Source organism: Pezoporus flaviventris, unplaced genomic scaffold (genome assembly GCF_033815535.1).
Source record: "Pezoporus flaviventris isolate CSIRO_AGI_PZ_B2104156 unplaced genomic scaffold, CSIRO_AGI_Pfla_v1 ptg000549l, whole genome shotgun sequence".
NCBI lineage: Eukaryota > Metazoa > Chordata > Aves > Psittaciformes > Psittacidae > Pezoporus > Pezoporus flaviventris.
In genome coordinates, this window is record NW_026893096.1 from 53813 (window position 1) to 81168 (window position 27356).

A 27356-nucleotide genomic window follows, 5' to 3' on the forward strand; every position below is an offset into this window, starting at 1 on the left:
GCTCCCGGTGGGATTTGCCATGAGCTAAACCCCAACTGGATCCATGCATCCACCAGCGCCGAGCTCAGTGGTACCCCCTCCAAGCCCTTCATGGCTTATGGCTTGCCCCAGCATCCCTTCATCCTCGCTCCAAGCTGTACAAGTGTCTGCGTGTATCCGCTTTCCCGCTGGATCCGGGTGCTATATCCCATAGTCCTACTCCACGGTACTCCCAACCTCGTGCTGAGCCAGCCCTGTGTGGCCCTTCCAAGTCCATTCCCTCTCCCGTTGTGTTTGCTTTGATGGATTCTTCTTCCCCCCCCCCTCCCTTCCTCTTTTCTTTGAACATCAATAGGAAACCTGTAGTAGGGATTGTTACTATTGGAAACCGATCACATGTTCCATCCCGGTATTCCCATCTCTCCGGCGTGACGCAAAGGGAAAGGCCTGAGAGGGACATAACCGAAGCTAGAGTAGAGTTAGGCTCGTCGTCTGAGTTTTGAGGCATATATAGGGTAAGGGGAGAAGGAATGGTGAAAAAAGAAATAAGGTGAAAAGAGAAGAAAAACTTAAAATGATGATGTTGCACAACTTGTAGAAAACAAAGAAGGGAAAGGGTTAATGTATTAAATGTGCTAAATTACATTAAGAACTTAATTTTATTAAAGTATTATTACTTAAGAAACTCGGGCTCTGCGCTTGCTTTCCGGCTGCTCGGGGCAATCCTCGAACCATGGGATGGGGTGGGATGAAGGGAGCTTGATGCTCCTGCAGCTCCGTGGGCAGGGAGCCCTTTCGGCACGGAACACGGCAGGGATGGGGCAGCCACAGCTTCTGGGTACCAGTGCCAGGGCTGACATCAGCCCTTGGCACCGCGGCTCGGTGCGGGCCTGGGGTGGGTTTAATGCCAGTCACTCCCTTGGGGACAGCCACGAGACGTGGCCAAGGAGGGGTCTGGTCACCCCCCGGCTCATCCTGTGCTATGGGAGCAGGATCTGACCCCCAAGCCCTCCAGCAAGCCCCCTTCGTGCTGCCCCTTCTCGCCTCTCCCTCTTCCTGATGGGGATGCAGAGGTGGGATGCTGGAGGTGGGGATGCTGGCGGGACCATGCAGTGATGGAGCCTCCAGCAGCAACGCCACAGGGGGAGTTTCCCATTCCCAGATTCCCATTGCAGGGATGAATCCCAGCCAATTGAGTGCTGGGGTGGGGTGGGGGGCAGCCACAGAGAGACAGAGACCCCCGGACCCTGCGCTGGGATGGGGACACGCACCCAGCACTATGGGGAATAGGGAGTGAAGCTGGGGCCACGGCAGGCAGGGGCTGGGGCCATCGGCACCCATGGGTGCAGCACCCGCTCCATCTAGTGGCAGCCCGGTTGTCACCAGCCCCACCACTGATGGCACTTTGAGTGGGGCAGGATCGTGCCTCCGGGCAGGCAGAGCTGAGGGGTCCCATGTGCTGGCTCTGGCCATGCAGGGGGACCCCTGCCCACCCACAGCATCCCCTTGGCACCCCCCTTAGGGCTCCCCCAAAGGAGATGTCCCCAGCGGAAGGGATCCTAGAATCATGGAACCACCTCCGAGCTCATCTCCATCTCCCCTCCAGCAGGTTCAAGCCATTCCCCTTGTCCTGTCCTTACCTGCCCGCACCGGGGTGCCCCACGGCTGCCCCACCAGCACCCAGAGGCTCACCCAGCCCTTGACGCGGAAGGGGCAGGGCTGGGTGCAACCCAAAGAAGGGTGCACCCAATGTCCCCCTCCCCACCCTGCCCTGAAGGGCTGCACCCATGGATGCTTGCGCTTACTCAGTGCCACCCTGAGTCACCCCATGGCAGTGCCTTCAGGGCTAGAGGAAGCAGGGACACAAAGAGATGCCAGGTCCCAAACAACGAGGGAGAGAAGGGAGAGACCCTGGTGGGGTTTTCCCCCTGCTATTTGTGGAGGTCCTACATAAACACAGGGCGAGCGCGATGGTGCACACGAGGGCAGCGATGCAGAAGCAGCCGCTGCGTCCGGAGGGATCTGCAGCGAGCAGAGGTAGAGGGTGATAAAGGTGATGCCATCGCTTGGTGGGTGCTCTTGGGGGTGCTCAGATGTTCTGGCAGCAGGGTCCTTGCCTGCCCTCCTGCTGCGTGGGCAGCACCCGGATGGGCTCGATGCTGGTGCTGGGGCCGAACTCGGGCTCTGGTTGCCCCGGGATCTGCCGCTGGGACACGATGCGGTAAATCTCTGCCAGCAAAGGGGAGAAACAGGAGCTTGAAGGGAGGGTTTGAGTGGGGGACCCCCAAAACACACAGCTCCAAGGGGGCAAACGCCCTCATCTCCCCCCTGCCGTGGGGAGCAGGATCCCACTGCAGCAGGGTCCTGGGAGAACACGGTGTCCAAAGCCATCCCCCTTACCCGCGAGGATGGTATGGAACGCCGTCTCCACGTTGGTGGAGTCCAGAGCAGACGTCTCCAGGAAGGACAACCCATTCTTCTCTGCAAGGACGAAGGCGAGCTCATACCGGTGCCAAGATCCACAGCTCCGGGATGGAGACGGGGACAGGGCAGGATGGGGAGCGGGTACCTGCAAAGCTCTTGGCCTCATCGGTGGGCACGGCGCGGAGGTGCCGCAGGTCGCTCTTGTTGCCCACCAGCATGATGACGATGTTGGCATCGGCGTGGTCCTGCAGCTCCTTCAGCCACCGCTCGGCGTTCTCGTACGTCAGGTACTTGGCGATGTCGTAGACGAGCAGAGCCCCCACGGCCCCACGGTAATAGCTGGGGCACAGCGAGGGGACGGGTCACAGCAGGGCCCTGCGGTGGGGAACACCCCACGGGGAGGCGAGGGGGACTCACGCGGAGGTGATGGCGCGGTACCGCTCCTGCCCGGCCGTATCCCAGATCTGAGCCTTCACCGTCTTGTTCTCCACTTGGATGCTCCTGGTGGCAAACTCCACGCCGATGGTGCTCTTGCTCTCCAGGTTGAACTCGTTGCGGGTGAAGCGCGAGAGGAGGTTGCTCTTCCCCACCCCAGAGTCCCCAATGAGCACAACTTTGGGGGGGGGGGGACACAAGCACAGGGTCAGCCCCGCTGGACACCCACAGCCACCTGAGAACACCCCTCGAGAGCGTTCCTGGACCTTGCCAGGAGTTCCCTGCCCAGCTCCAGGGATGGGAAAGCTCCATGCACATAAAACAGGGAGGGGGGAAAGCAGAGGCAGGACCCATGAGGAGGCAGCCGGGCCAGAGAGGCCAAGCACAACCGGGTCTCCTCTTTGCAGCCCTGAAGGTGCACAAGAGACCTGGTCTGAAAAGAAGCATTTTCCTCCTCCTCCTCCTCTTTCTCCTCCTCCTCCCTGGCCGGTCCCTATGGAGCCCGGTGGGACAGGCTCCGGGACGCTTTATCTCGCAGCTCCCCCATCGAGTTTGTTGAGTTTATGACTCAAAGGGGTTGGATTTTGATGCTATTTAGTTATTTCTCAATGCCCTCGCTGACGATTCCGAGCATTCCCGGGTGCAGGGACACCCCCCGCGGGACCCAGCCTGGGGGCAGGATGCCGGGGGGGGGGTCTTACAGAGAAAGAAAGGACAAGGAGGACTCGAGCAGCATCCTCCACCCCGCGCACTAAAGCAGTCGGTGGGCTCGGGTCTTGCTGCCTCTGCGAGCATCACATCCCTGACACATCGCATCCCAGCCCGGAGGTGGGGATGGGAAGAGCCTGGAGCTCCAGGCAGGACCCCCACGGGAGGTTCCAATGAGCAGCCATGCCCTGGACTCACTTACTCTGAGCCCCCCCCAGCAGCACAAGGACCACAAACACCCCCCCCCCCCCAGCAGCCACAACCATGGCATCAACCATCCCAAACCACAGCAGCAACCTCCATGCCAACAACGCCATCACCCACCTTCCCTGTGCCCATCTCCCCAGCAATCCCCCCCTCCCTCCCGGTCCCCATCAACGGGATGCTCTGTGTTATATCCCAGTCTACTCCAGCTCCATCCCAAGGGCACCGCAGGGAGGCTGAGACCGGGCTCAGCTCATGGCAGGCATGGCCAGCGCAGGAGACCCACCTTTGAAGAGGAAATCGTACTCATCGTCCTTGCCCCGCATCCTGCCCAGCGCCGCAGCCCCGATCCCACTGGGGGCAGGCTGGGATTTCCGGGCCTGATCCAGCCCTGGCCGGGGCTGTTCCCTGCGCACTCGGAGGTAGCCACAGCCCTTCCTCCTCCCAAACCATTGGCTGCCGGGGCTGCCCATCACCGGGAAGGTGCCTTCACCTGGGCCAGGTAAAGGGGCAGGTATGGGGCTGCTCCACGGCCCTGTGAGACCTCCCCCCCCCCGGCCCTGCATCCTGCATCCAGCTCTGGAGCAACAGCACAAGAGGGACCACGGAGCTGCTGCGAGGGCTGGAGCATCCCTGCTCTGGAGCCAGGCTGGGAGAGCTGGGCTGGGGAAGAGAAGGGTCCTCAAGGGGAGACCTTAGAGCAGCTCCAGTGCCTGAAGGGGCTGCAGGAAAGCTGGAGAGGGGCTTGGGATGCAGGGACAGGGCAAGGGGAATGGCTTTAACCTGCCAGAGGGGGGATGGAGATGGGATCTTAGGCAGAAGTTCTTCCTTATGAGGGTTTGGGGACACTGGGATGGGTTGAATGGAGAAGGTTTGGATGCCCCATCCCTGGCAGTGCTCAAGGCCAGGTTGGACACAGGGGTTTGGAGCAAAGGGGCCCTGCCCATGGCAGGGGTTGGAACTGGATGAGCTTTAAGCTCCCTTCCAAACCCACCCATCCCATGGTTCTATGGCAGCAGGGAAAGAACACCAGTGTGGCTGTGTGCCACCACCAACAGCGACAGCCAGGGCCATGCTCTCCGTGCAGAGCCACAGACGTGAGATGGGAGCTGGGCTGCCTTGCCTTGCCCAATGCAAAGGGAAAGCAAGAGCCCAGAACTGGGGGAATCCAGCAGCAATTCTCCCATTTCCAAGCAGTTTCGGATACCTGCCTGAGGCCAAGATGTGGTTTGGTGCCATGGGTTAGTGGTGCCCTTGGCAGTGCTTGGATAAAGGTTGGACTCGAGCTTGCAGGTCATTTCCAACCTGGTTGATGCTCTAAGCCACCAAGGATGTGGGGATACGGAAAGGCTGCATGGGAAAGGGGACACAGGGGGACCATGGCATTGGGTGCCCATATCCTGAAGCGCATCCCAGAGGTGGGGACCACAGTCCCGCAGGAATTCCAGCTCAGCAAGCCTGCCTTTCACAAGTCCTTTAATGATGGTGTCACCATCACACTGGACACGGAGCTGCTCCCGGGCCCCAGCACCCAGCTCTGCACCGCACAGCCAGGAGGCACCTTCCCTGGGTCCTGCCATCACGCTTGCCCCACACACAGGATGGGGCCAGAGCTGTGCCAAGGGCTGAGCGCTGCCACTTGGCTCCGTAGGGCTTGGGATGGAGACGCGCTCGGACACCCACATCCTCGCGACGCGGCCCCACGGGAGCAGCCCCAGGGGCCGGATGAGGGTCGCAGAGGCTCCCATGGCTGGGCAGGGGGTTCTGGCAGGCCCAGCTCTGCATCCTGGGGGTCCCCGGGGGGGGGCTACACCCCTCAGATGGCCACGCAACACGGGCGCTTCTCCTGCGCCGCGGCCGCGCTGCCGGCGCTCCCGCTGCCCAGTGCCACCGTGGTGGCTTGGCCGCTCCTCTGCTTCTGCTGCTGCACCTTGCGGAAGATCTCTGCAAAAGAAGGGGTGCCGGGGGGGGGGGGCAGAGGGGCCGTTGCTCGTTGCTCACCCTCGGACCGGTGCCGCTGCTTCCCCTCTGCGAGCTGAGGGGTTACAAGGAAGCAGCTCCCTCCCAGCCGCATCCTTGCGGCCCCACGGGAACACCCTGAGCTGTGGCAACTTCCTCTTGCCCAACCTGGAGGAGTGCTTCACCCCGGGCTGGGGCATGGCACGGCACAGCCCATGTCCCTGCCCTCCTGCCCCAGTGCACCCAGAGCTGCCCCAGCTCCATCCCCATGCCCCCATCTCCCTGCCCTCCTGCCCCAGTGCACCCAGAGCTGCCCCAGCTCCATCCCCGTGCCCCCATCTCCCTGCCCTCCTGCCCCAGTGCACCCAGAGCTGCCCCAGCTCCATCCCCGTGCCCCCATCTCCCTGCCCTCCTGCCCCAGTGCACCCAGAGCTGCCCCAGCTCCATCCCCGTGCCCCCATCTCCCTGCCCTCCTGCCCCAGTGCACCCAGAGCTGCCCCAGCTCCATCCCCGTGCCCCCATCTCCCTGCCCTCCTGCCCCAGTGCACCCAGAGCTGCCCCAGCTCCATCCCCGTGCCCCCATCTCCCTGCCCTCCTGCCCCAGTGCACCCAGAGCTGCCCCAGCTCCATCCCCGTGCCCCCATCTCCCTGCCCTCCTGCCCCAGTGCACCCAGAGCTGCTCCTGCAGGATCATCGCCCCAGCTCCATCCCTGTGCCCCCCATCTCCCCACGGCCGGTTCCACAACGTGCTGGAGACATTGAGTCAGGAGCCCAGGACAACAGGAAGGGAAACCAGAGATTACAGGGGAAGGAGCTCCAACTCCCCCCCGGAAATGGGGAATGCCCAAGGGGCCGGGAGAACAAAGCCAAGGGAGCTCCAAGTGGAACGCCCAACAGGAGAGCATGGAACCAAACCAGCCAGAAAGACCAGAAACCATCCCCAAAGGGCTGCCGTGGGGCAGGGCAGAGCAGAAGCACCGTACAGAGACCCAGTGAGGGTCCCCCAACGTCCTGCTGGCCCCCAGGACCCCCCTGCAGCACGGTGCTGGTGCATGTACCCGTCAGGATGGTCTCAAACGCCTGCTCGACGTTGGTGGAATCCAGCGCTGAGGTCTCCACAAACAAGAGCCCGTTGTTGTCTGCAATGAGAGGAGCTGATACAGAGCCGGGCCAGGGCACAGCTCTGCCCTGGAGCCCCTTTGGAGATGTCCAGGTGCCCACGTTGGCGCAGGTCCCTGCTGTCAAGGGGGGGTCCCCAAGCCCCCCAGTCCTTAGAGCAAGGTGCCAGCCTGTACCTGCAAACATCCTTGCCTCCTCCATGGGCACCTCCCGAGCCTGGGCCAGGTCAGTCTTGTTCCCCACCAGCATGACGACGATGCTGGGCTCAGCGTGGTCATAGAGCTCCTTCAGCCACCGCTCCACCACATCGTACGTCTGGTGCTTGGTGATGTCAAAGACAACCAGGGCACCCACAGCCCCCCGGTAATACCTGTGGCAGAACCTCAGCATCACCCATCTAACACACACACACACACACCCCCCCCAGCATCTTCATCACCCGGGTACCACGGGCAGCCCTGCTTTTGGGTCTCGCATCCTTACGCGGAGGTGATGGCGCGGTACCGCTCCAGCCCGGCTGTATCCCAGATCTGCGCCTTCACCACGGAGTCTCCCACCAGGATGCTGCGCGTGGAGAACTCCACGCCGATGGTGGTGCGGCTGTCGTGGTTGAACTCGTTGCGGGTGAAGCGGGACAGCAGGTTGGTTTTGCCCACCCCAGACTCCCCGATCAGGACGACTGAGGGAGGAAAGGAGGAATCCTGCTGGAGCTGCTGAGGAGGGGAAAAGGCTGCTCCGAGGAATCCCGCTAACCTGAGCCGGGCCAGCCAGAGGCTTGGTGCCTCGGCAGGGTGGCATCTGCACCGCCACAGGGTGCACGGGCATCCCTCATTGCCTGGGCAGTGATGACATGGAACATATCCTGCTGGGTATGTATAATGTGGGCAGGGATGTGAGGGTGCTGAGGCGCTGGCACAGGGTGCCCAGAGAAGCTGCGGCTGCCCCATCCCTGTGCTCAAGGCCACGTTGGACGCAGGGGTTTGGAGCATCCTGCTCCTGTGCTCCCAATGCTGTTCGAGGTGGGTCACAGCCACCAGGACCTGTTGGCAGCAGCAGGATGAGGGTCACCCCTTCTCCATCCCTCCTTGCCCCAGGGGAGCCCCAAGGTGCAGCTGGTGGCACCCAGGACACCAGGACCTGTGCTTGAGGAGCACAAGCTGAGGGGGGGACACGAGGCTGGGCCCCTGCTTCTCCAGCCCAGGTCTGACCCCCGTGTCCTCCACGTGCCACCACCCGCACCCAAGTGACTTTCAGGCACCCAGGTCAATGGGCTCATGCGGTGCCTCCCCCCCCCATAGGGCCGCAATGTGGGGTCCTCCCCGTGCCCCCACGGACCCTGGAGCCCTCCTCCCCAGCCCTGACCTCACTGGGGACACACCGGAGGCCGGATCCTGCTCGCTGACCTCCAGCCCCTTCACAGCTCCCGGGGCACACGGTATCAGCCGAGCTGCTCAGCACCACAATGCGGGGGGCACCCAATGAAGCCCCCGGTCCCCATCCCTGCTCCATCCCTTCTGCGGCCACCGAGGGGCTCACCCTTGAAGACGAAGTTATAATCCTCCTCGGCGCCGCCCATGGCGCCCCGGCCGCTCCGTTTCCTGCTTCCCAAAGCCGGCGGCTCCCGGAGGCACCGATGGGAGCAGGGAGGAGGGAGCAAAGTTTCCTTTGCGCTGCGGGGCCGGCGGAGCGGAGCGGAGCGGAGCAGCGCGGAGCAGCGCAACGCAACCGCCCTCGCTCGAGGGGTGGGACCGGGTGTCGCAGCGCACGTCGGGCAGGTAATGGCACCCATGGGACACGGCACGGGGCGGCCGGAGGAGGAGCTGGGGCCGGGCTGTGGAACCAGCGTGGGGCAAGCAGGGCAGGACGAGACCCCCCCCCCTCTCCCCGAGCTCCACCGGGTTCCGAGCGCGTTTCCTTGTCTCTGCTGCCATCGTGTGAAAGACGGCGAGAACGCGAAGGGGAAGGGCCCCCGCTGCCCCCCATCGCCCCAGTGCGGCTGGGCAGGGGGGCTCCGCTAGACCCTTGCCACGGGCCCATCGCATCCCTTCTCGCCCCAAAGCCCCCCCCCCACCCCAGCTCCCTTCGTTCGCAAGAAGACACAAAGGCCGCCAGCATCAGAGACACTTTTTATTCCTCCCCACCCACACCTTCCTTTTGCAAAGGCACCCCGAGCTCCGGGGTCGCTGATCAGCACCGGCCTGCACGGGGTGGCACCTCCAAGCGCTGCTCCTGCGCTCAGGATGCGGCCACTTGCGTGAGCGGCTCCTCCAGGTACTGGACCAGCGCCTGAGCCTGTGGGTGGCATGAAGAGGGCCGGGGGGGAAGGAGGGGGTCACAACCCACACCCCCACACCCCATGTGCTTCTGTTAGTTCATATCATTGTATGGGGGTACAGGAAGAGGGGCTTGGGATGCAGGGATGCAGGGACAGGACAAGGGGAATGGCTTTAACCTGCCAGAAGGGAGATAGAGATGGGGTCTTAGGCAGAAGCTCTTCCCTGGGAGGGCGGTGGGACACTGGGATAGGTTGGATGGAGGTTTGGATGTCCCATCCCTGGCAGTGCTCAAGGCCAGGTTGGACACAGGGGCTTGGAGCACCCTGCTGCAGCAGAAAGTGTCCCTGCCCGTGGCCTCAGATGAGCTTTAGGGTCCCTTCAACCCACCCCATTCTGTGATTCCATCCTATGGTGGCTCCTCCACCACTCCCATCCTCACCCTAATCCGCTCTTTCTCACCCCACAGCACGGACACAGCCCTGTGCCCCTCTGGCCCCCTCCCTGCCAGCATTACCTTGGCCTTCAGCATCCCAAATCCAACTGTCTCCTTCGCATACATGCAGAGCAGCAGGTTCGCCACCCGCGTGATGGCCACTCGCCCCTCCTGCCCAGGGAGAAACAGCACCCATCGCACCCAAAGCTTGATCCCGCGGGATCCCAGAGCCACCCCCTCGGTGTGGGGACACGACAGCAGTCCCCAGCCCCACGTACCATGCAGTCCATGAGGATGAATTTGAGGTTGTCCTCATTGAACGCCTGGTGCCCGTTCTTGTCATAGGCCACCCAGATGTTGCTGGCGATGGCCGCAGTGACCCTGGCATCGGTGTCCCCATAGCCTGAGTAGGCGAGCAGGGACCCCTCGTTGTTCAGGAGCCTGTAAATGAGATGTGGGGGGGGTGTGTGGGGGGTGGATTGGTGCCTCTAAACCCAGCGGGGCACCAGACCCCATCACAGCCCCCCCCCTCCCAGGCCCAGCATTGCTGCGGAGCAGGCACGAGCCTGGTGGGCAAGTACCATGCATGGTCCTGGTGCAACCGTGCATCATGTACCATGCATGGTTCTGTCACTGTGCAGCATGCACTGCACATCCTGCATCTCCCCATCACCCTGCATTTTGGTCCCTGCATCTCCCAGCACCCCGCATGTCCCCATCACCCCACACTGTGCTCCCTGCACCTCCCCAGCACCCCACACCTCCCCAACACCCCAAACTGTGCTCCCTGCATCTCCCAGTGCTCTGCAGCTCCCCAGCACCCCACACTGTGCTCCCTGCATCTCCCAACACCCCGCATCTCCCCAACACCCCAAACTGTGCTCCCTGCATCTCCCAGTGCTCTGCAGCTCCCCAGCACCCCACACTGTGCTCCCTGCATCTTCCAGCACCCCACATCTCCCCATCACCCCACACTGTGCACTCCACATCTCCCCATCACCCCAAACTGTGCTCCCTGCACCTCCCCAGCACCCCACATCTCCCCATCACCCCGCACTGCACATCCTGCATCTCCCAGCACCCCGCACTGTGCTCCCTGCATCTCCCAGCACCCCGCACCTCCCCATCACCCCGCACTGCACATCCTGCATCTCCCATCACCCCGCACTGCACATCCTGCATCTCCCAGCACCCCGCACCTCCCCATCACCCCGCACTGTGCTCCCTGCATCTCCCAGCACCCCACATCTCCCCATCACCCCGCACTGCGCTCCCTGCATCTCACAGCACCCCACACCTCCCCATCACCCCGCACTGTGCTCCCTGCATCTCCCAGCACCCCACATCTCCCAGCACCCCGCACTGTGCTCCCTGCATCTCCCAGCACCCCACATCTCCCAGCACCCCGCACTGTGCTCCCTGCATCTCCCAGCACCCCGCACCTCCCCATCGCCCCGCACCGCGCCCCCCCCCCCCCGGGCCCCGCACGGCTCCCCCCGCAGCCCCTCCCGGTCCCGGTCAGCGCCGGTTCCCCGCTCACAGCGTGCTCTGGACGCCGCCGGTGTTGGCCTGGCTCAGCACCTGCGTGAGGGCCTTGGGGCGCAGCATGGCCGCGCCCGCTCCGCTCCGTTCCGTTCCGTTCCGTTCCGCTCCCCGAGAGCAGCGGGGCCGGGGCAGGGCGGAGCCGGGCTCGCCTCGGAGCACGCCGGGACTCGTAGTTCCCGGTGCCCCGGAGCCCGGAGCCTGGGTCCCCAGGGCGGGGGGAACGCGCCCGGACACCCCGGGGGTCACGGTGGAGGGCGGCGGAGCCCCCAGGAGCGGGGTCCAGCCCCGGCCGGGAGTGGGAGCGCTGGGAGAGGCGTCAGGGAAGGGGGGGAGCTGGAAAAGGGGGTGCGGGATGGAGGCAGCTTGGGGGGGTGCAGCCCCCATGGAAGGGGGCAGGCAATGGGGGTCAACAGGGATCCAGTAATGGGGGTGCAGGATGGATCCAGTCATGGGGGTGCAGGATGGATCCAGTCATGGGGGTGCAGGATGGATCCAGTCATGGGGGGTCAACAGGGATCCGGTGATGGGGGTTCAACAAGGATCTGGTAATGGGGGTGCAGGATGGACCCAGTCATGGGGAGTCAACAGGGATCCGGTGATGGGGGTTCAACAAGGATCTGGTAATGGGGGTGCGGGATGGATCCAGCTCATGGAGGTGCAGGAGGGATCCGTAATGGGGGTGCAGGAGGGATCCAGTCATGGGGGGTCAACAGGGATCCGGTGATGGGGGTTCAACAAGGATCTGGTAATGGGGGTGCAGGATGGACCCAGTCATGGGGAGTCAACAGGGATCCGGTGATGGGGGTTCAACAAGGATCTGGTAATGGGGGTGCAGGATGGACCCAGTCATGGGGAGTCAACAGGGATCCGGTGATGGGGGTTCAACAAGGATCTGGTAATGGGGGTGCGGGGTGGATCCAGCTCATGGAGGTGCAGGATGGATCCGTAATGGGGGTGCAGGAGGGATCCGGTAACGGGGGTTCAGGATGGATCCGGTAATGGGGGTTCAGGATGGATCCGGTAATGGGGGTGCAGGAGGGATCCGTAATGGGGGTGCAGGAGGGATCCAGTAATGGGGTTGCAGGAGGGATCCGTAATGGGGGTGCAGGATGGATCCGTAATGGAGGTTCAGGATGGATCCGGTCATGGGAGTGCAGGAGGGATCCGTAATGGGGGTGCAGGAGGGATCCGGTAATGGGGGTGCAGGAGGGATCCGTAATGGGGGTGCAGGAGGGATCCGTAATGGGGGTTCAGGGTGGATCCAGCTCATGGGGGGTTCAGGATGGATCCGGTCATGGGGGTTCAGGATGGATCCGGTAATGGGGGTGCAGGAGGGATCCGTAATGGGGGTGCAGGAGGGATCCGGTCATGGGGGTGCAGGAGGGATCCGGATCACGACCTCCCTCCGCCCCGTTCCTGCCGTTGCAGCCGCCGCCGCACTGCAGGTTCCCGCCGCTCCGCCAGGGGGCAGTGTTGCCATCGCGGCAGAGGAGGGGGGGGCGGACGGACGGACCGTGGCGCCGCTCTCTCTCCACGTCTCTGTGTCGGCGGCCCGGTCTGGCGGGGCGGGCGGCGAAGATGGCGGAGCCGAGCGGCGGCGGCGGCGGCGGAGGAGGAGGGCCCGGCCCCGGTGGGGAGAGCGAGGCGGGCCCCGGTGGGGCTCTCATCCGCGTCACCGTGAAGACCCCTAAGGACAAGGAGGAGATCGTCATCGCGGACGGCGCCTCCGTGCGCGAGGTGGGGGCCTGGGCCGGGCCGGGGCTGCGGGGTTGGGTTGGGGGGGGGGGGTCGGGAGCGGGACATGGGGACGGGGAGGGGGGGGTGAAGGAGCCGGCGGGGATGGGAAGTGGGGGGGACGTGGGTTTAGGGCGGAGGGGGGAGCCGGGGGGGTGTGGGGCACCCCCGGCCTTCGGGGCCTTGTGCGAGGCCGGCTTGGAGGGGCGGGGAGGGGTGGGTGAGGGATGGGGTCTGGGGGGGAGCAGGCCTTGGGTGTGGGGGGGGCGGTGGGTGGTGGCTGTGGGGCAGGGTTGGGGAGGGGGTGAGGTCTGGGGGGGTCTGCAGAGGGAGGGGAGGGTTGGGAGGGAAGGGGGCTGGGGGGGGAGCGGAAGGGGGCTGTGGGGCAGAGCTGGGTGAGGCCGTGTGGGGCTGCGTGGGGTGGGGGGGGCAGAGGAGAGGAGCTCGGCAAGGCTTTGGCTGAAGGGAGCAGAGGGAAGGGAGCAGCCGCCCCTGTGTGGGCTTGGGGGTGAGCTTCATAGGGGTGAGCTTCATAGGGGGTGAGCTTCATGGGGGTGAGCTTCATAGGGGTGAGCTTCATAGGGGGTGAGCTTCATAGGGGGAGCTTCATAGGGGTGAGCTTCATAGGGGGTGAGCTTCATAGGGGTGAGCTTCATAGGGGGTGAGCTTCATAGGGGCTGAGTTTCATAGGGGCTGAGCTTCATAGGGGCTGAGCTTCACAGGGGGTGAGCTTCATAGGGGGTGAGCTTCATAGGGGGTGAGCTTCATAGGGGGTGAGCTTCATAGGGGGTGAGCTTCACAGGGGGTGAGCTTCATAGGGGTGAGCTTCATAGTGCCTGGCTCCAGCGCTGCCCGGTGCCTGTGCCCACTGGGCCACGGTGTCATGGGCACGGCTCTTGGCTTGCTCTGGGCTAGAGGGAGGGCACGAGGTGACGGCGTGAAAGGCCTGGAAGAGAGCAGAGCCCTGGGGTAGGCAGGGGCTGGAGGCCTCCTGCTCCTGCCCCATCAGCTCCGGGAGAGCAGGATGAGGCCAGGGCTGGCGTTGTGCTGGGAAGGCTGTGAGCTCCTCCATTGCTTTCCTTTTCCTTTCCTTTTCCTTTCCTTTCCTTTCCTTTTCCTTTCCTTTCCTTTCCTTTTCCTTTCCTTTTCCTTTCCTTTTCCTTTCCTTTTCCTTTCCTTTTCCTTTCCTTTTCCTTTCCTTTTCCTTTCCTTTTCCTTTCCTTTTCCTTTCCTTTTCCTTTCCTTTTCCTTTCCTTTTCCTTTCCTTTTCCTTTCCTGCCTTTTGCTGTGAATCCCCTGCAGTTTGTGGCTTCCTAATGCAAGGCTTTCCTTGAGGGGAAATCAACCTGGGCAATGCCCCAGCTGGGTTAGCAAGGGCAGGCTTCGTTCCACCCCATCCCGCAGGAAAGAAGAGGTGTCCGTGTGGCGTAGCGTGCTCACCAGGAATTCGGTTGCAGGAATAGGAACTGGAGAAGACCTAGTTTATTTCCATTGGCTGATAAAGGATTGTTCCCTTTTCCATAGAGCCCTGGCCTGTATTAAAGCCGAGTTGGGCTTTCCTTAGGAAAAACCTCAAGCAGAGGCAGAAACAGTTCAGTGATTGGGAAGCTGGAAGGGGGGGTATTTGGATTAGGTCTGAGATACACGCTTGGAACCCTGCAGCAAACATCCTCAGCAGCTTGCTTGGTACCTGCATGGGCTCCTTTTGGGTGAGGTGCTGAAGGCCTGGTGGTTCCTCCCACTGTTTCCTTCGTGGATGCACTACCTGGAGGATGAGCGTCCCCTCGCTGCTCCTTTTGCCTGAGCGATGCTGTCTTTGGGGTTTGCTTTCAGTTCAAAGAAGAGATTTCCAGGCGGTTTAAAGCCAAACAGGATCAGCTGGTTCTGATCTTCGCCGGGAAGATCCTGAAGGATGGAGACACTTTGAATCAACATGGGATCAAAGATGGGCTGACTGTGCACTTGGTCATCAAGACTCCCCAGAAGTAAGGAACTGCTTTGGGTTGGGGGCTGAGGGTAAATGGATGATGCAGGGAAATCATGGGGACACACACACACACGTTTCTGCCCCATTGGTGGCTGAAGTACTTGTTTGGTGGTGGTCATCCATGAGGAGATGGATCCCAGCTCTCTCCCTGCAGTGGGTTTATCCCTAGGTCTCTCTTTCTGCTAGGTTACACAGCTGGGTAAGTTGGTGGCAAGTGCCTGAGGGGGTTGCCTCTTTGTTAACCCAACTCCTGTATTTTGAGCCTTTATAACTTGGGAATCTTGAAAGAACCCCGCAGAACTTGATGCCAGTTCCAGCCAAGAGAAGATGCTGCTGACAGAAGTTGCTTTCTCAGTGGCTTTGTGTTGAAATGGAAACTAACACCCAGTTTTTCTTACCCTTCCTCTCGTGTCCTCTGCTCTGAGCCTGTGCTCGGGCTCTCTCAGGTGCTGTGGGAGGCACACCGTGTGTGCAGAGCACTCTGTGAGGCAGAGCAGTGCCTCGGTGTGGTACCCAGAGCCATGTCTGCAGGGGCAGAGAGGTGGGTGCTGCACCTTGGGGGGGAGGCTCAGGCCACGTGCATGCAGCAGGCTCGCCCCTTGGCGCTCCCAGGTTGAGCTCCCTCATGGCCATCTGAGAACGGGACACAGGATTGATCCCTGCAGAGCTGGGCTCTTCGCAGTGCTATCCAAGGGAGCCCAGAAGGTTCTAGGGAACAGTTGCTGTGCCTCACAGTGATGTGCAGCCACATCTTATTGATCTCAACCCCCCCTTCACAACCATTTCTGGGGCTCCCTGCTGCAGCCTCATCAGGCTCCCTGGGGGCTGTGGCTCTTTGTGTGGTTCTTATTGGCTTCCTGAAGATTAGAGCCTTCTTTTCTTTCCCCCCTCTTCTTTACAAAGCCGTGTGTATTGTCAGCTTCTGCAGGAGGCCTCTCTCTGGATTCAGCATCTCCAGGTAGCCTGATGCTGTTTGCTGCTGGCTGTTTCAAAGGGGAAACAAGAGCTTTCCTGGGCTGCTCGTTCTTGTTTTCCCCTTCTGGTAGTCATAGGCAAGTGCTGACTGAGAGCATCACAGCCTCTTCCTGGCTCAGTGAAACCAAGTGACCTTTCTCTAGCTTCCTTCTTCCTCTTTTGTTCAGCTTCCTATATGCTTTGTTTCCCCATTCTCTGCCTCCTGGTTTTGGGCTGAGGCTGGAACGTGGACAGGGCCCTTCAGGTTTGATGTTTAAAGCCCTGGAATAAGAGTGAAAAAGGAAAAGGAGTTTGAGAAAGGTGGGTTTTTCGGGGGGGGGGGGAACCCCAACTTGTCAGTGGCATAATAGCATCACTTGGGGTGAGTAAAGTGAATTTGGGGTTTGAGTAATGCTGATGCTTATTTTTGCCCTCAGGAGCACTGATGGGAATATTCAGTGCATGGGAGGGTTTGCAGAGCACCAGATCCTTGTTTCCCCCATGCACTATCCCTGCTGTAACCTCCTGTGGTTTCTGTGGGAGCAGCAGGAAGATTTTCCTGTTTGGAGCAAATTCATTGCTCAGGGATATAGCTGAGGTAAAGAGTTCAGTGGGATTCAAGGAAGAGTTGGATATAACTGGGGGTAAGACCAGTCAAACCACTTTGTGTGGGGCAGGATAAAGATGTCAGGGGCTGTTCTGCAGCAGGATGGGAGGCAGATTCCAGCTAGATGGAAGGCATCTGGGAGCACAGCTGTGGATCCATCGGTGCAGGTGGGAATGTGGGGCTGATTGACTGGGGCCATGCACAGAGGACTCCGCTCCCCCTTCCTGCATCTCTGGAGTTTAATGCTGCCTTTCTGGTTTCTTTGCAGGGTCCAAGATTCAACATCTGCTGCTTCTGCCCCCAATGCTGCTTCTGCCCCCAGTGCAACCCCTTCTTCTCCTGCTGCCCCGTCTCAGCCTTCCACATCCAGCAGCGCCGGTTCCGACGGCGGCAGTGGCAGCAGGCGGAGCAGTGGCTCAGGGACCATGGGAGGTCCTGGAGATGGAGGCCCTAATAGTGCTCCATCCATCCTGTGTAAGTGATGGCTGTGAGGTGTGGCACCAAAGAAGAGGTTCCTAGGACTGCCCCAGGGACTTGGGGTTCTTGAGCCCTGTAGCTGTCTCTGCTTGCTGTAGGTGTCGCGGGAGTTGCTTCCAGCAGCGTGCCTCAGTTGCCCTGCTATGGGTGATGCCAAAGCCCTTCGTGAATCATGTTTAGGGGGTGTTCTCCCTCAGAGCTGGCTGCCACAGGGATATAGACTACCTCTAGATCAGTGTGGGTGCTTGTCCTCTTGCAGCTGCTGACAGTTACTGACTCACCCTTCTCACCGTGTGTTGTTCCCTCTCCAGCTGGCTTTGGTGGCATCACTGGCTTGGGCAACCTTGGGATGGGCTCTGCCAACTTCATGGAGCTTCAGCAGCAGATGCAGCGGCAGCTGATGTCCAACCCGGAGATGCTTTCTCAGATAATGGAGAATCCCTTGGTGCAGAACATGATGTCTAACCCCGACCTCATGAGGCAGATGATCATGGCCAATCCCCAGATGCAGCAGCTCATGGAGCGGAATCCAGAGATAAGCCACATGTTGAATAACCCAGAGCTCATGAGGCAGGTGAGGCACGTGCCAGGGCCTGTGGAAAGCATGTTCAAGAGCATCTTTGTGGACCAGCTTCCAAAGGGAGTGTGTGATGCCAGATCAGTGATTTTCGAGATCTCTTCCTTCCTGCTGTAAGCTCCCCACAAACAGATGGTGGTCTTGAGTTATGTGAATACTGAGTACTCAGCCCACATACTTGCAACTCTCATCTTCCTTTCAGGGCTATTGAATCCATCATGTGTTGGGCAGATTAAGGATATTGGGATCATCCTAATGTGCTGCATAGAAAGTGTTGTGTTCTCAGTCAGGAATGGGAGGAAAAGCAGGCACGAACAAGTGAAGCTACTGCAAAAGCTTTTTGTTTCTCTCTGTTTCTCTGGATAAACTATAGACTACAGAGCTGCACAGTCAGTATTTTACTACCTGTAGCAGAGCAGGGAGCACTGGTTGTAGGCTGGAATCCTAAAGGTTTCCATACAGTCCCAGAACAAAGGGAACCCATTCCCTGGAGGAGTGGAAGATGGAAGGTTCATCGGAAAGGGAGCGTAAGGGATGTGTGTGAGAGCCTGAGTGTTAAACAGCCCCTGACAGGTCTCTGCTGTCCCCAGGAAGCCTTGTCAGAAGGTCTTTCTGGGTTGTTGCTCAATGAGCCTGGCTTCCATCTGCTTCTCAGTTATCTTTCAACTGTGTCAGCCACACATGAAGGTCCAGAGGTGCAGGACCAAACTGCCTGAGCAGCACCTCAGATGGGGTCTGGAGGTTTCTGCTGCAGGGGAGACCCATCAGAACTTTGGAGAGGGTGAATGTCTTGGGTTTCTTGTAACGGGAAGGATCCAGTCTCTTCCACCTTCTCAGCTGTTGAATGCAGTCCTTCTCCTTTGAGTGGGAGCATATGGGTGTTAAATGTTTGGATGTTCCGATAGTGCTTAGAAACAAAACAATCTCCTCCAGCTGAGCTGAGGCTGGGAAGGAAGAGCTGAGCAGGGATGGGAGGAGCCAGGATCCGGGGCTCTCTTTGCTTGGATAAATGATCTCTCTGCTCCCTGGCTGTGAAATGGGTTTAATTATACTCTTTCTCCTGGGAGCCCAGCTTTAACTCTTTCAGCACTTGGTTGCTGGATCAGTAGAATACCCCTGGGCTGCTCCCCACTCTCTTAATCCATTCCAGCCTCCCCACTGCACTTGGGCCTGAGCTTTCCACATTTTCCTCCTTCTCCCAGACAATGGAATTGGCTCGTAACCCTGCCATGATGCAGGAGATGATGCGGAACCAGGACCGTGCTTTGAGCAACCTCGAGAGCATTCCAGGAGGATACAACGCCCTGCGCCGGATGTACACGGACATCCAGGAGCCCATGTTCAGTGCAGCCAGGGAGCAGGTATGGGCTGTGGGGTTTAGATACAAGGAAGAAGTTCTTTACTGTGAGGGTGCTGAGGCCCTGGCACAGGTTGTTGGCAGTGGTAAATGCTCCATCCCTGGCAGTGTTCAAGGCCAGGCTGGGCATGGCTTGGAGCAACCTGATCTAATGGAAGGTGTCCCTGCTCGTGGCAGGGGGCTGGGGCTGGGTGAGCTTTAAGGTCCCTTCCAGCCTCAACCCATCTGGGATTCTGTGGCTGCTCTGCATGATAAAGGCAGCCACTAACTGCAGGACGTTGTGCAGTGCCTGTCATCTGCTTTGGTGTATGTGAGCAGAGCCCTGCCCTGGCTCCTTTGGTCTGCAGGCAGGCTGGATGCCAGCCATCACCTCTGGGAAGCTTCGTTAGCACAGCCCTCTGCTCTCAGCCTGGCTTACTTATTAGCTCAGGCCTGATGCCTTTGGATTGGAGCTGGCTGAGCTCCAGCTGGCTTGAAGCACAGGAGGAGGGAGCACAGGTCTGTCTGCAAAAGGCTCTGCAGATGTACTCCAGTCTAACATTACCTACTGGTATGGCCCGGTGCTGGCTTGACAGGGGTCTTTGGAAGCCTTGCATTTGGGAGCCAAATCGGGGGCTGTGGCCACTCCTTGAGCCTGGTCTTTTTCTGAGGGAGGTGTGTTGTAGATACACATTTCTCAGGAGGCAAATTACAGCATGAGCTCAGCAAGTTCTGGCCCTGGATGAATGTGCTGCTCTGTTCCCCAGCTCCTGCACGGGTGGGTTTAGTCTGACGTTCTCTGCTGGGACTAACTGATCGTGGTTCTCCTTTTCTTCTTTTTCCCTAGTTTGGCAACAATCCTTTCTCTTCCTTGACGGGGAATTCTGAGAGCTCCAGCTCGCAGCCTTTGCGGACGGAGAACAGAGAACCATTACCTAACCCCTGGAGCCCTACACCTCCTGCTTCCCAGAGCCAGGCGCCCAGCAGCGAAGGCAGCGCTGGCTCAGCAGGCACCCAGAGCACACCGACTGTATCCAACCCCTTTGGGCTGAATGCTGCTAGCATTGGGGCTGGTACGTAGGCAAGAGAGGAGCCAGGGGATGCTACTGCCTGAGCAAGTCAGCCAGGCTTCCCGGGCTGGGGGCAGCTCCCTGTGGCATTCAGGTGCCTGTCTGTGGCTGCTCTCCAGATGACTGATTCCAGCCCAGCTTCAAGCACAACTGGGTTATTTCTGCTGTGCCCTGTTAGGAAGTTGTTTTGGGAATTCCAATGTCCCTGCAGCCCGCAGGAGCATGGGAGAGTGGCAAGCAAAGCACTGCCATGGCTGTCCACAGCCATGGTCCCTGTTGGCATGGGGATGAAGTGAAAACATTGCTGTTGTGTGCGTTGCAGCAGTGCTCAAGCTTGTATAAGAGGTTTTCCTTTGTCTTCTCTTCCCTTTCCCCTTGCAGGGATGTTTAACAGCCCAGAGATGCAAGGACTCCTGCAGCAGATTTCGGAAAACCCTCAGCTGATGCAGAACATGATCTCTGCCCCTTACATGAGGAGCATGATGCAGACTCTTGCCCAGAACCCAGACTTTGCAGCACAGGTAAAAGCACTGCAGTTGTCTTCTGTCATGAGCCAGGCTGTGCTCGCGGTGCTTGTGCTTGCTTCTCTAGTTGGAGTGGTTCCTCAAGCAGAGAGCTCAGGGAGTACAGACAGTTTTGATGTATTTCTCAGTTGCTTGAAGGCTTCCACAGTACTGACCCTGGTGTCTTAGCAGAGCCCCTAACAAAAAAGGTGGCTTTCGAAGGGACATGGGAATGGCCCTTCTCTTTGCCCATGGCCACTGTTCAGCACAGCTGCCAGGAACTGAGCTGGCCCTGTTTCAGTCCCCTTTAGCAGGGGAACATGTTGAAAGCCCAGGGAGGGAGTCAGGGGCATGACTGACTTGTTCTTCGTGGCTTAGTTACATAGGGCTTAACAGCCAGTGGCAGCAACCCTCTGACCCTACCTACGTGTGCTGTCTCTTGCTAGATCATGGTAAATGTCCCCCTCTTTGCTGGGAATCCACAGCTTCAAGAACAGCTCCGCCTTCAGCTCCCTGTCTTCCTGCAGCAGGTAAAGGCCTCTGTCTGGCCCTGTGCTGCTCTCAGCCCCAGGGCTCCAGAGCTTCTCCATCCTCTGTAGGAAAGGGGGAGTCTGGGCTGCTCAGTCAAGTGCACTAGGAAGCATGTGGGCTGGGGTGGCTTGGGCTGTGAAGGAAAGGGGTTTGCACAGGAAAAGCTTGTTTAGAGAAGGCAGCCTGCAGTAAGTCGTGTACATTACCTAAAGGTGGACTTGAGGGTAGTTGAGCTCCATGAAACCCCCCTGGGGACAGCCTCTCGCTGTAACGAGGTTACAGAAAGGAAAACAGCAAATTGTGCTCCAGCAGCTGCTTCATTCCGGTAAATGAGACAAAATCCCTTGCATTCCCAAGGCCTGTGCCCCCAGTTCTAATCTGATTTCACCCAGTTCCTTTAGGAAGTTGGCTCTAAACCCTGAAGGAGCTCTCTAGGTGAGCCCTGCAGCCTGGAGACTTGGAGGAGGAACCAGGCTCGCAGGTTGGCTGTTGGCTGCAGGGCGAGAGGCACAGCTCTGCTCTTTGCTGCTCAGGTGTGAAGCTGGAGGCTCCCTGGCTGCCCGAGCTCTCGCTGTTTGGTACCTCTGTGTCTTTGTGCCTTTGTTCCCAGATGCAGAACCCAGACTCCCTTTCCATTCTCACCAACCCCCGCGCCATGCAGGCGCTCCTCCAGATCCAGCAGGGACTCCAGACGCTGCAAACGGAGGCCCCAGGACTAGTGCCAAGGTAACAAGTGCTTCTGAGTGGGTTTCTGCAGGCAGAGCTCCCTGCCAGCAGGCAGAATAGCTGCTGATTGATGGAGATCTGCCTGGGGCACTGTCATGGTGGGTGCAGAGCTCTGAGTTGCAGCTGATGAGCGCTTCCTGCTTGTTTGTCCTACACGTGGCAAGTCTTTGACCCTGTGATAAAGCTGGAGAAGGGCTTTTGGCAAGGAGCATGTCGTGATAGGACAAGGGGAATGGCTTTAACCTGCCAGAGGGGAGACTGAGATGAGCTGTTAGGGGAAGGCTCTTCCCTGTGAGGGTGGTGGGACACTGGGATGGCTTGAATGGAGAAGGTTTGGGTGCAGTGTTCAAGGCCAGGTTGGACACAGGGCCTTGAAGCAAGCTGCTCTAGTGGAAAGTGTCCCTGCCTGTGGCAGGGGGTTGGAACTGGATGAGCTTTAAGGTCCCTTCACCCCACATCACTCTGGAATTCTTTCTTTTGGAAACCACTTCCCATCTCTTGCTTGCTGTAGTTGGTAGCAGCTGCGCTCACGAGTTTCCTCCCTGTGTACAGCAGGAGATGCAGAGGGTGGGTGGGTGGGTTGGGGCAGGGTGGTGTGTGAGCAGCCCTTCTGCTCCCTGGCAGCATGGGGCTCTTCAGGCTCTGTAGCTCCCTTCAGGCCCATTGCTCCCTCCCAGCACCACGTGTGAGCAGCTTACCAATCTCCCTAAGGGACAGCCTGGCAGAGCCTGGAGAGAGGGGGGCTGTTCCCAGCCCTCAGGGGACACCCCCAAGTGCCAGCCTGCTTCTGAGCAACCCCTTGCCTTCCTCTGCAGCCTCGGCTCCTTCGGCATGCCTCGAATGCCCCCGTCCTCCACAGGAGGAAGCACAATCCCGGAGAACCCCGTTCCCTCCGCTTCGACGCCGGCCAGTGCCTCTCCAGCCGGGGCTGGGAACCCCCAGCAGCAGCTCATGCAGCAGATGATCCAGCTGCTGGCCGGAGGAAGCTCTCAAGTATGTAATGCTCAGCTACATGGCCATGCACTGCTGGGGGGTGGCCATCTCCAGGGGGAGGTAGAGGTTGGTCCCATCCCACCCCATTCCAGGGATGTGGTCCCCAGCAGGTTTCTCTGGTGCTTTGTGCCGAGGTGGCTCAGGGTGCAGTAACCCTTTAGAGAGGTTTGGAGCCAAGAGTTGCAGGGATCCTCCTCCTCCAGTGTTGCCAGACTGGGTAACATCAGTGAACTGTGCAATTCTGGTGTCCCCACCATCAGAAGGACATGGTTGGAGCATACAGGGGAGGCCATGAGGATGAGCATGGGCTGGAGCAGCTCCTGTATGGAGACAGCTTGAGAACGTTGTTCAGCCTGGAGAAAAGCTCCACGGAGACCTCAGAGCAGCTTCGAGGGTCTGAAGGATGCTGGAGAGGGGCCTTCATCAGGGATGGTAGCAACAGGACAAGGGGTGATGGGTTCAGACTGAAACATGGGAGATTTAGGTTGGATCTAAGGCAGAAGCTCTTCCCTGTGAGGGTGCTGAGGTACAGGGTGCCCAGAGAAGCTGTGGCTGCCCCATCCCTGGCAGTGTTCAAGGCCAGCTTGGACCCAGGGGCTCGGAGCACCCTGCTCCAGTGGAAGGGGTCCCTGCCCGTGGCACTGGATGCGATTCAAGGTCCCTTCCAACCCAAACCAGTGTGAGATTCTATGAGTGAGCCTGAAGTATTTCAGTGCACCTGAAGCTGAGCCCGTGCTCCCTGCCTGGCCGTCGCTGCCCGTTCTGGGTGCTGCTCTTTGCTCTCTGAGTCTGAAGGTCTTTGTCCTTTCCCTCTGCAGGCGCAGAGCCCTGAAGTGCGATTCCAACAGCAGCTGGAGCAGCTGAATGCCATGGGCTTCATTAACCGTGAGGCCAACCTCCAGGCTCTTATTGCCACTGGTGGAGACATCAATGCAGCTATTGAGAGACTGCTGGGCTCCCAGCCCTCCTAAACTCTTGCCATGCTGCCCCACAGGCGTCAGCACATGCATCCATACACATGCGCAAGGGGATCTTTCAGGAAAGCCCACCATCATTTTCATATCTGACAGCTGTCCATGTATTTAAAACACAAAAAGATACAGCTTAACCCTGACCTTCCTACTAAGTTAAGATTTCATGTTGAAATGCTCTTTAACTGGCTTGTATGTGGATTCCAGTTCTCATCGTGGCCACAGAGACTTCAGATGTGTATTTTTTCCTAAATATGCCCTGTCTCAGACACTCTTCTCTCTTTCTCTAGATGGTAGAGGCGATATTCTAGTTACTTACCGGAATGATTGTGTTTGGAGTAGCTTGATTTTAACTGTACATGATTTGCCTTGCCCTTAGCCCTCCTTTCAGGCAGATATTTAAATCTTGAGCCAAGTTTGGGGTTTGGTTTCGTTCACCCTGGATCAAAAGAAAAGAGGAAAAAAAAAAATAAGAGGTTACCTGCAAGTTTCTGCTGTTCTTTGTCTTAATGTTCCATTGGATGCACTGAGCCCGTGGCCCTTGCACACAGGTGACCTGCTAAAGGGTTAATGGATGGGACACCAGCATGGAAATGCGGCCTCTTTCCACTCGTGGGGTGGTGTAAAGGAGCTTAAACGCCTTCAGGGATCAGGCTTTGCTGGTCTTGAGCTCGAGCTGCAAGTGCTGCGCAGCAGAACAGTGACGGAGGGGGGTCAGGTCTTGCACAGCTTGGCTCTCGTGCTCCATGGGCTCCTTTCTGGACCTCTTTGCCACCGAACCCAAAAGGCAAAGAGCAGAATCTTTGCACCTCGTTGGGAAACGGCTGAAGTTCCCCTTCTGCCCGGTTCAGCTCCATCCTCCATCTTTCCCTTTCCCCCCCCCTCCTCCTCACTTTGGTGTGTTTGACTGTGCCCGAGGAGCAGCAGGGTGACGTGGTCCTGTCCCTGTCCCCCCCCCGAGCCTCCATGGCTGTGTAATTGACATCCCATTTTTATCAAAGACAAATAAATGCGCACAACCATCCGTCTCCCTGCACTCCATGTATCTTCCTTGCTTGCCAGCTGGAGCTGATGGGCTTCCCCATGGGAACTCGGAGGACTTTCTTGTGTCCCCCCCCTCTCTTGCAGCCTCCCCACCTCAGGCTCCCTTCCTGCTGGGACAGGAAACCTTATGGCCACTGAAGGGCTTAGGAAATGCTGCAGAAGCTTTGCCCAAAGCTTCCCATTTTCCATTGGGAAAACTCCCTTTGGATTAAGTGTGTGTAGGACAAGGTGAAGGTGGTTCTGCTCTGTATGGGTGACCTGGCCATTGGGGCCAGTGGGTTCTGCTGCCTGCAGAGGTGTTTGCTTGCAGCTGGCTGGTGCCAATGCCCCTGTTCACGATGGATTTGATCCCTGCTTTGCCATACTTGCTCTCGCCTGGGTGTTCCTGGTGGGGAGGGAGGATTGGGCAGTGAGAAGGAGCAGGAGGAACCCTGTAAAACCTGCTTGCTCCCCAGCTGGAGATGGGATCTAGCAGTGCTTGGTGTAGGTGGAACAGCCATTGCTCCATAGAGCAGGGCAGTGCCTGGGGGCTGGAAATGCTCCTGCCTGTGTCTGCATCACAGTGAGACCGGTGAGCACCCGGCTTTAACCTCCTGAGGGTGGCACAGGCAGTGCGGGGGGTCCTGTCTGCATCTTCTCCAATGGGGAATTCGGGAAGGGGGAATGGCTTTAAGAGGAGCTGCGGCTGCCCCATCCCTCGGCAGTGTCCCAAGGCCAGGCTGGATGGGGCTTGGAGCACCCTGCTCTAGTGGAAGGGGTCCCTGCCCCATGGCAGGGGTTGGAGATGGGTGAGCTTCAACCCAACCCCATGCTTCCCAATGAAACCCATGCTTCCAAGAGGGCTTGGGCCACCTCCAGCTCCCCGGCTGCCATGGATGTGACCGTGTCCCAGCCGGGTCCATCTCCCCATGGGGTTATTGTGTAAATGAGTCTGTATGCTTGTATATGTGCGTACACATCTGTACATGTGTGTAAATGTATGTGTGCATGTGTGCCCATACATGTATGGGCATGTAGATGTATGTATATATGTACCTGTGTGCCCATACATGTACGTGCATGTAGATGTATATATGTACGTGTGTGCCCATACATGTATGGGCATGTAGATGTATATATGTACGTGTGTGCCCATACATGTGTGGGCATGTAGATGTATGTATATATGTACCTGTGTGCCCATACATGTACGTGCATGTAGATGTATATATGTACATGTGTGCCCATACATGTATGGGCATGTAGATGTATATATGTACATGTGTGCCCATACATGTATGTGCATGTAGATGTATATATGTACCTGTGTGCCTATATATGTACCTGTGTGCCCATACATGTATGTGCATGTAGATGTATATATGTACGTGTGTGCCCATACATGTATGGGCATGTAGATGTATATATGTACATGTGTGCCCATACATGTATGTGCATGTATATATGTACATGTGTGCCCATACATGTATGTGCATGTATATATGTACGTGTGTGCCCATACATGTATGGGCATGTAGATGTATGTATATATGTACCTGTGTGCCCATACATGTACGTGCATGTAGATGTATATATGTACGTGTGTGCCCATACATGTATGGGCATGTAGATGTATATATGTACGTGTGTGCCCATACATGTGTGGGCATGTAGATGTATGTATATATGTACCTGTGTGCCCATACATGTACGTGCATGTAGATGTATATATGTACATGTGTGCCCATACATGTATGGGCATGTAGATGTATATATGTACATGTGTGCCCATACATGTATGTGCATGTAGATGTATATATGTACCTGTGTGCCTATATATGTACCTGTGTGCCCATACATGTATGTGCATGTAGATGTATATATGTACGTGTGTGCCCATACATGTATGGGCATGTAGATGTATATATGTACATGTGTGCCCATACATGTATGTGCATGTATATATGTACATGTGTGCCCATACATGTATGTGCATGTATATATGTACGTGTGTGCCCATACATGTATGGGCATGTAGATGTATATATGTACGTGTGTGCCCATACATGTATGGGCATGTAGATGTATGTATATATGTACATGTGTGCCCATACATGTATGTGCATGTAGATGTATATATGTACGTGTGTGCCCATACATGTATGGGCATGTAGATGTATATATGTACATGTGTGCCCATACATGTATGTGCATGTATATATGTACATGTGTGCCCATACATGTATGTGCATGTATATATGTACATGTGTGCCCATACATGTATAGGCATGTAGATGTATGTATATATGTACATGTGTGCCCATACATGTACGGGCATGTAGTTATGTACATGTGTGCCCATACATGTATGTGCATGTATATGTATATATGTACATGTGTGCCCATACATGTATGTGCATGTAGCTGTATATATATACATATGTGCCCATACATGTATGTGCATGTAGATGTATATATGTACATGTGTGCCCATACATGTATGTCCATGTAGATGTATATATGTACGTGTGCCCATACATGTATGTGCATGTAGATATGTACATGTGTGCCCATACATGTATGTGCATGTAGATGTGTGTGTGCACGTAGGTGTGTGCGTACATATGTGTGTACGTGTGCTATACATGTATGTACATGTAGATGTGCGTGTACATGTGTGAATACATATGTACATGTGTGCTGTACCTGTATGTGCATGTAGATGTGTGTATACATGTGTGTACAAGTGTGCTCTACGTGTATGTGCATGTAGATGTGTGTATAC

At 58.0% G+C, this 27356-nt stretch overlaps 4 protein-coding genes across 5 annotated transcripts; 1 reads left to right on the forward strand and 3 right to left on the reverse strand.

The window, feature by feature from the left end:
* Nucleotides 1-1527: 1527 nt before the first annotated feature.
* Nucleotides 1528-4171, reverse strand: LOC133263951 (ras-related protein Rab-11A-like). The gene is made up of 5 exons (XM_061443839.1): nt 4037-4171; nt 2821-3016; nt 2549-2742; nt 2380-2460; nt 1528-2208 (listed from the first exon to the last, which is right to left on the reverse strand). Exons 1-5 carry the CDS (start codon nt 4074-4076, stop codon nt 2069-2071), a joined length of 651 nt encoding a protein of 216 aa, XP_061299823.1. The 5' UTR covers nt 4077-4171; the 3' UTR covers nt 1528-2068.
* Nucleotides 4172-5566: 1395 nt separating this feature from the next.
* On the reverse strand, nt 5567-8521 carry RAB25 (RAB25, member RAS oncogene family). The gene is made up of 5 exons (XM_061443845.1): nt 8365-8521; nt 7312-7507; nt 7005-7198; nt 6768-6848; nt 5567-5694 (listed from the first exon to the last, which is right to left on the reverse strand). Exons 1-5 carry the CDS (start codon nt 8402-8404, stop codon nt 5567-5569), a joined length of 639 nt encoding a protein of 212 aa, XP_061299829.1. The 5' UTR covers nt 8405-8521.
* Nucleotides 8522-9018: 497 nt separating this feature from the next.
* LAMTOR2 (late endosomal/lysosomal adaptor, MAPK and MTOR activator 2) lies at nt 9019-11174 on the reverse strand. Its single transcript, XM_061443848.1, has 4 exons — nt 11078-11174; nt 9816-9978; nt 9619-9708; nt 9019-9120 (listed from the first exon to the last, which is right to left on the reverse strand). Exons 1-4 carry the CDS (start codon nt 11143-11145, stop codon nt 9064-9066), a joined length of 378 nt encoding a protein of 125 aa, XP_061299832.1. The 5' UTR covers nt 11146-11174; the 3' UTR covers nt 9019-9063.
* A 1441-nt stretch (nt 11175-12615) lies between these two features.
* Nucleotides 12616-24035, forward strand: UBQLN4 (ubiquilin 4). 2 transcript variants are annotated; one of them, XM_061443840.1, is made up of 11 exons: nt 12616-12819; nt 14650-14801; nt 16633-16838; nt 17153-17415; nt 18621-18779; nt 19602-19827; nt 20206-20345; nt 20774-20857; nt 21469-21584; nt 22400-22577; nt 23396-24035. In XM_061443840.1, the coding sequence occupies exons 1-11, from the start codon at nt 12661-12663 to the stop codon at nt 23546-23548; spliced, it is 1836 nt and encodes a 611-aa protein (XP_061299824.1). In that variant the 5' UTR covers nt 12616-12660; the 3' UTR covers nt 23549-24035. The 2 variants fall into 2 exon arrangements, with proteins under 2 accessions (XP_061299824.1, XP_061299825.1); XM_061443841.1 differs by lacking the exon at nt 20774-20857.
* The last annotated feature ends 3321 nt before the right edge of the window (nt 24036-27356 follow it).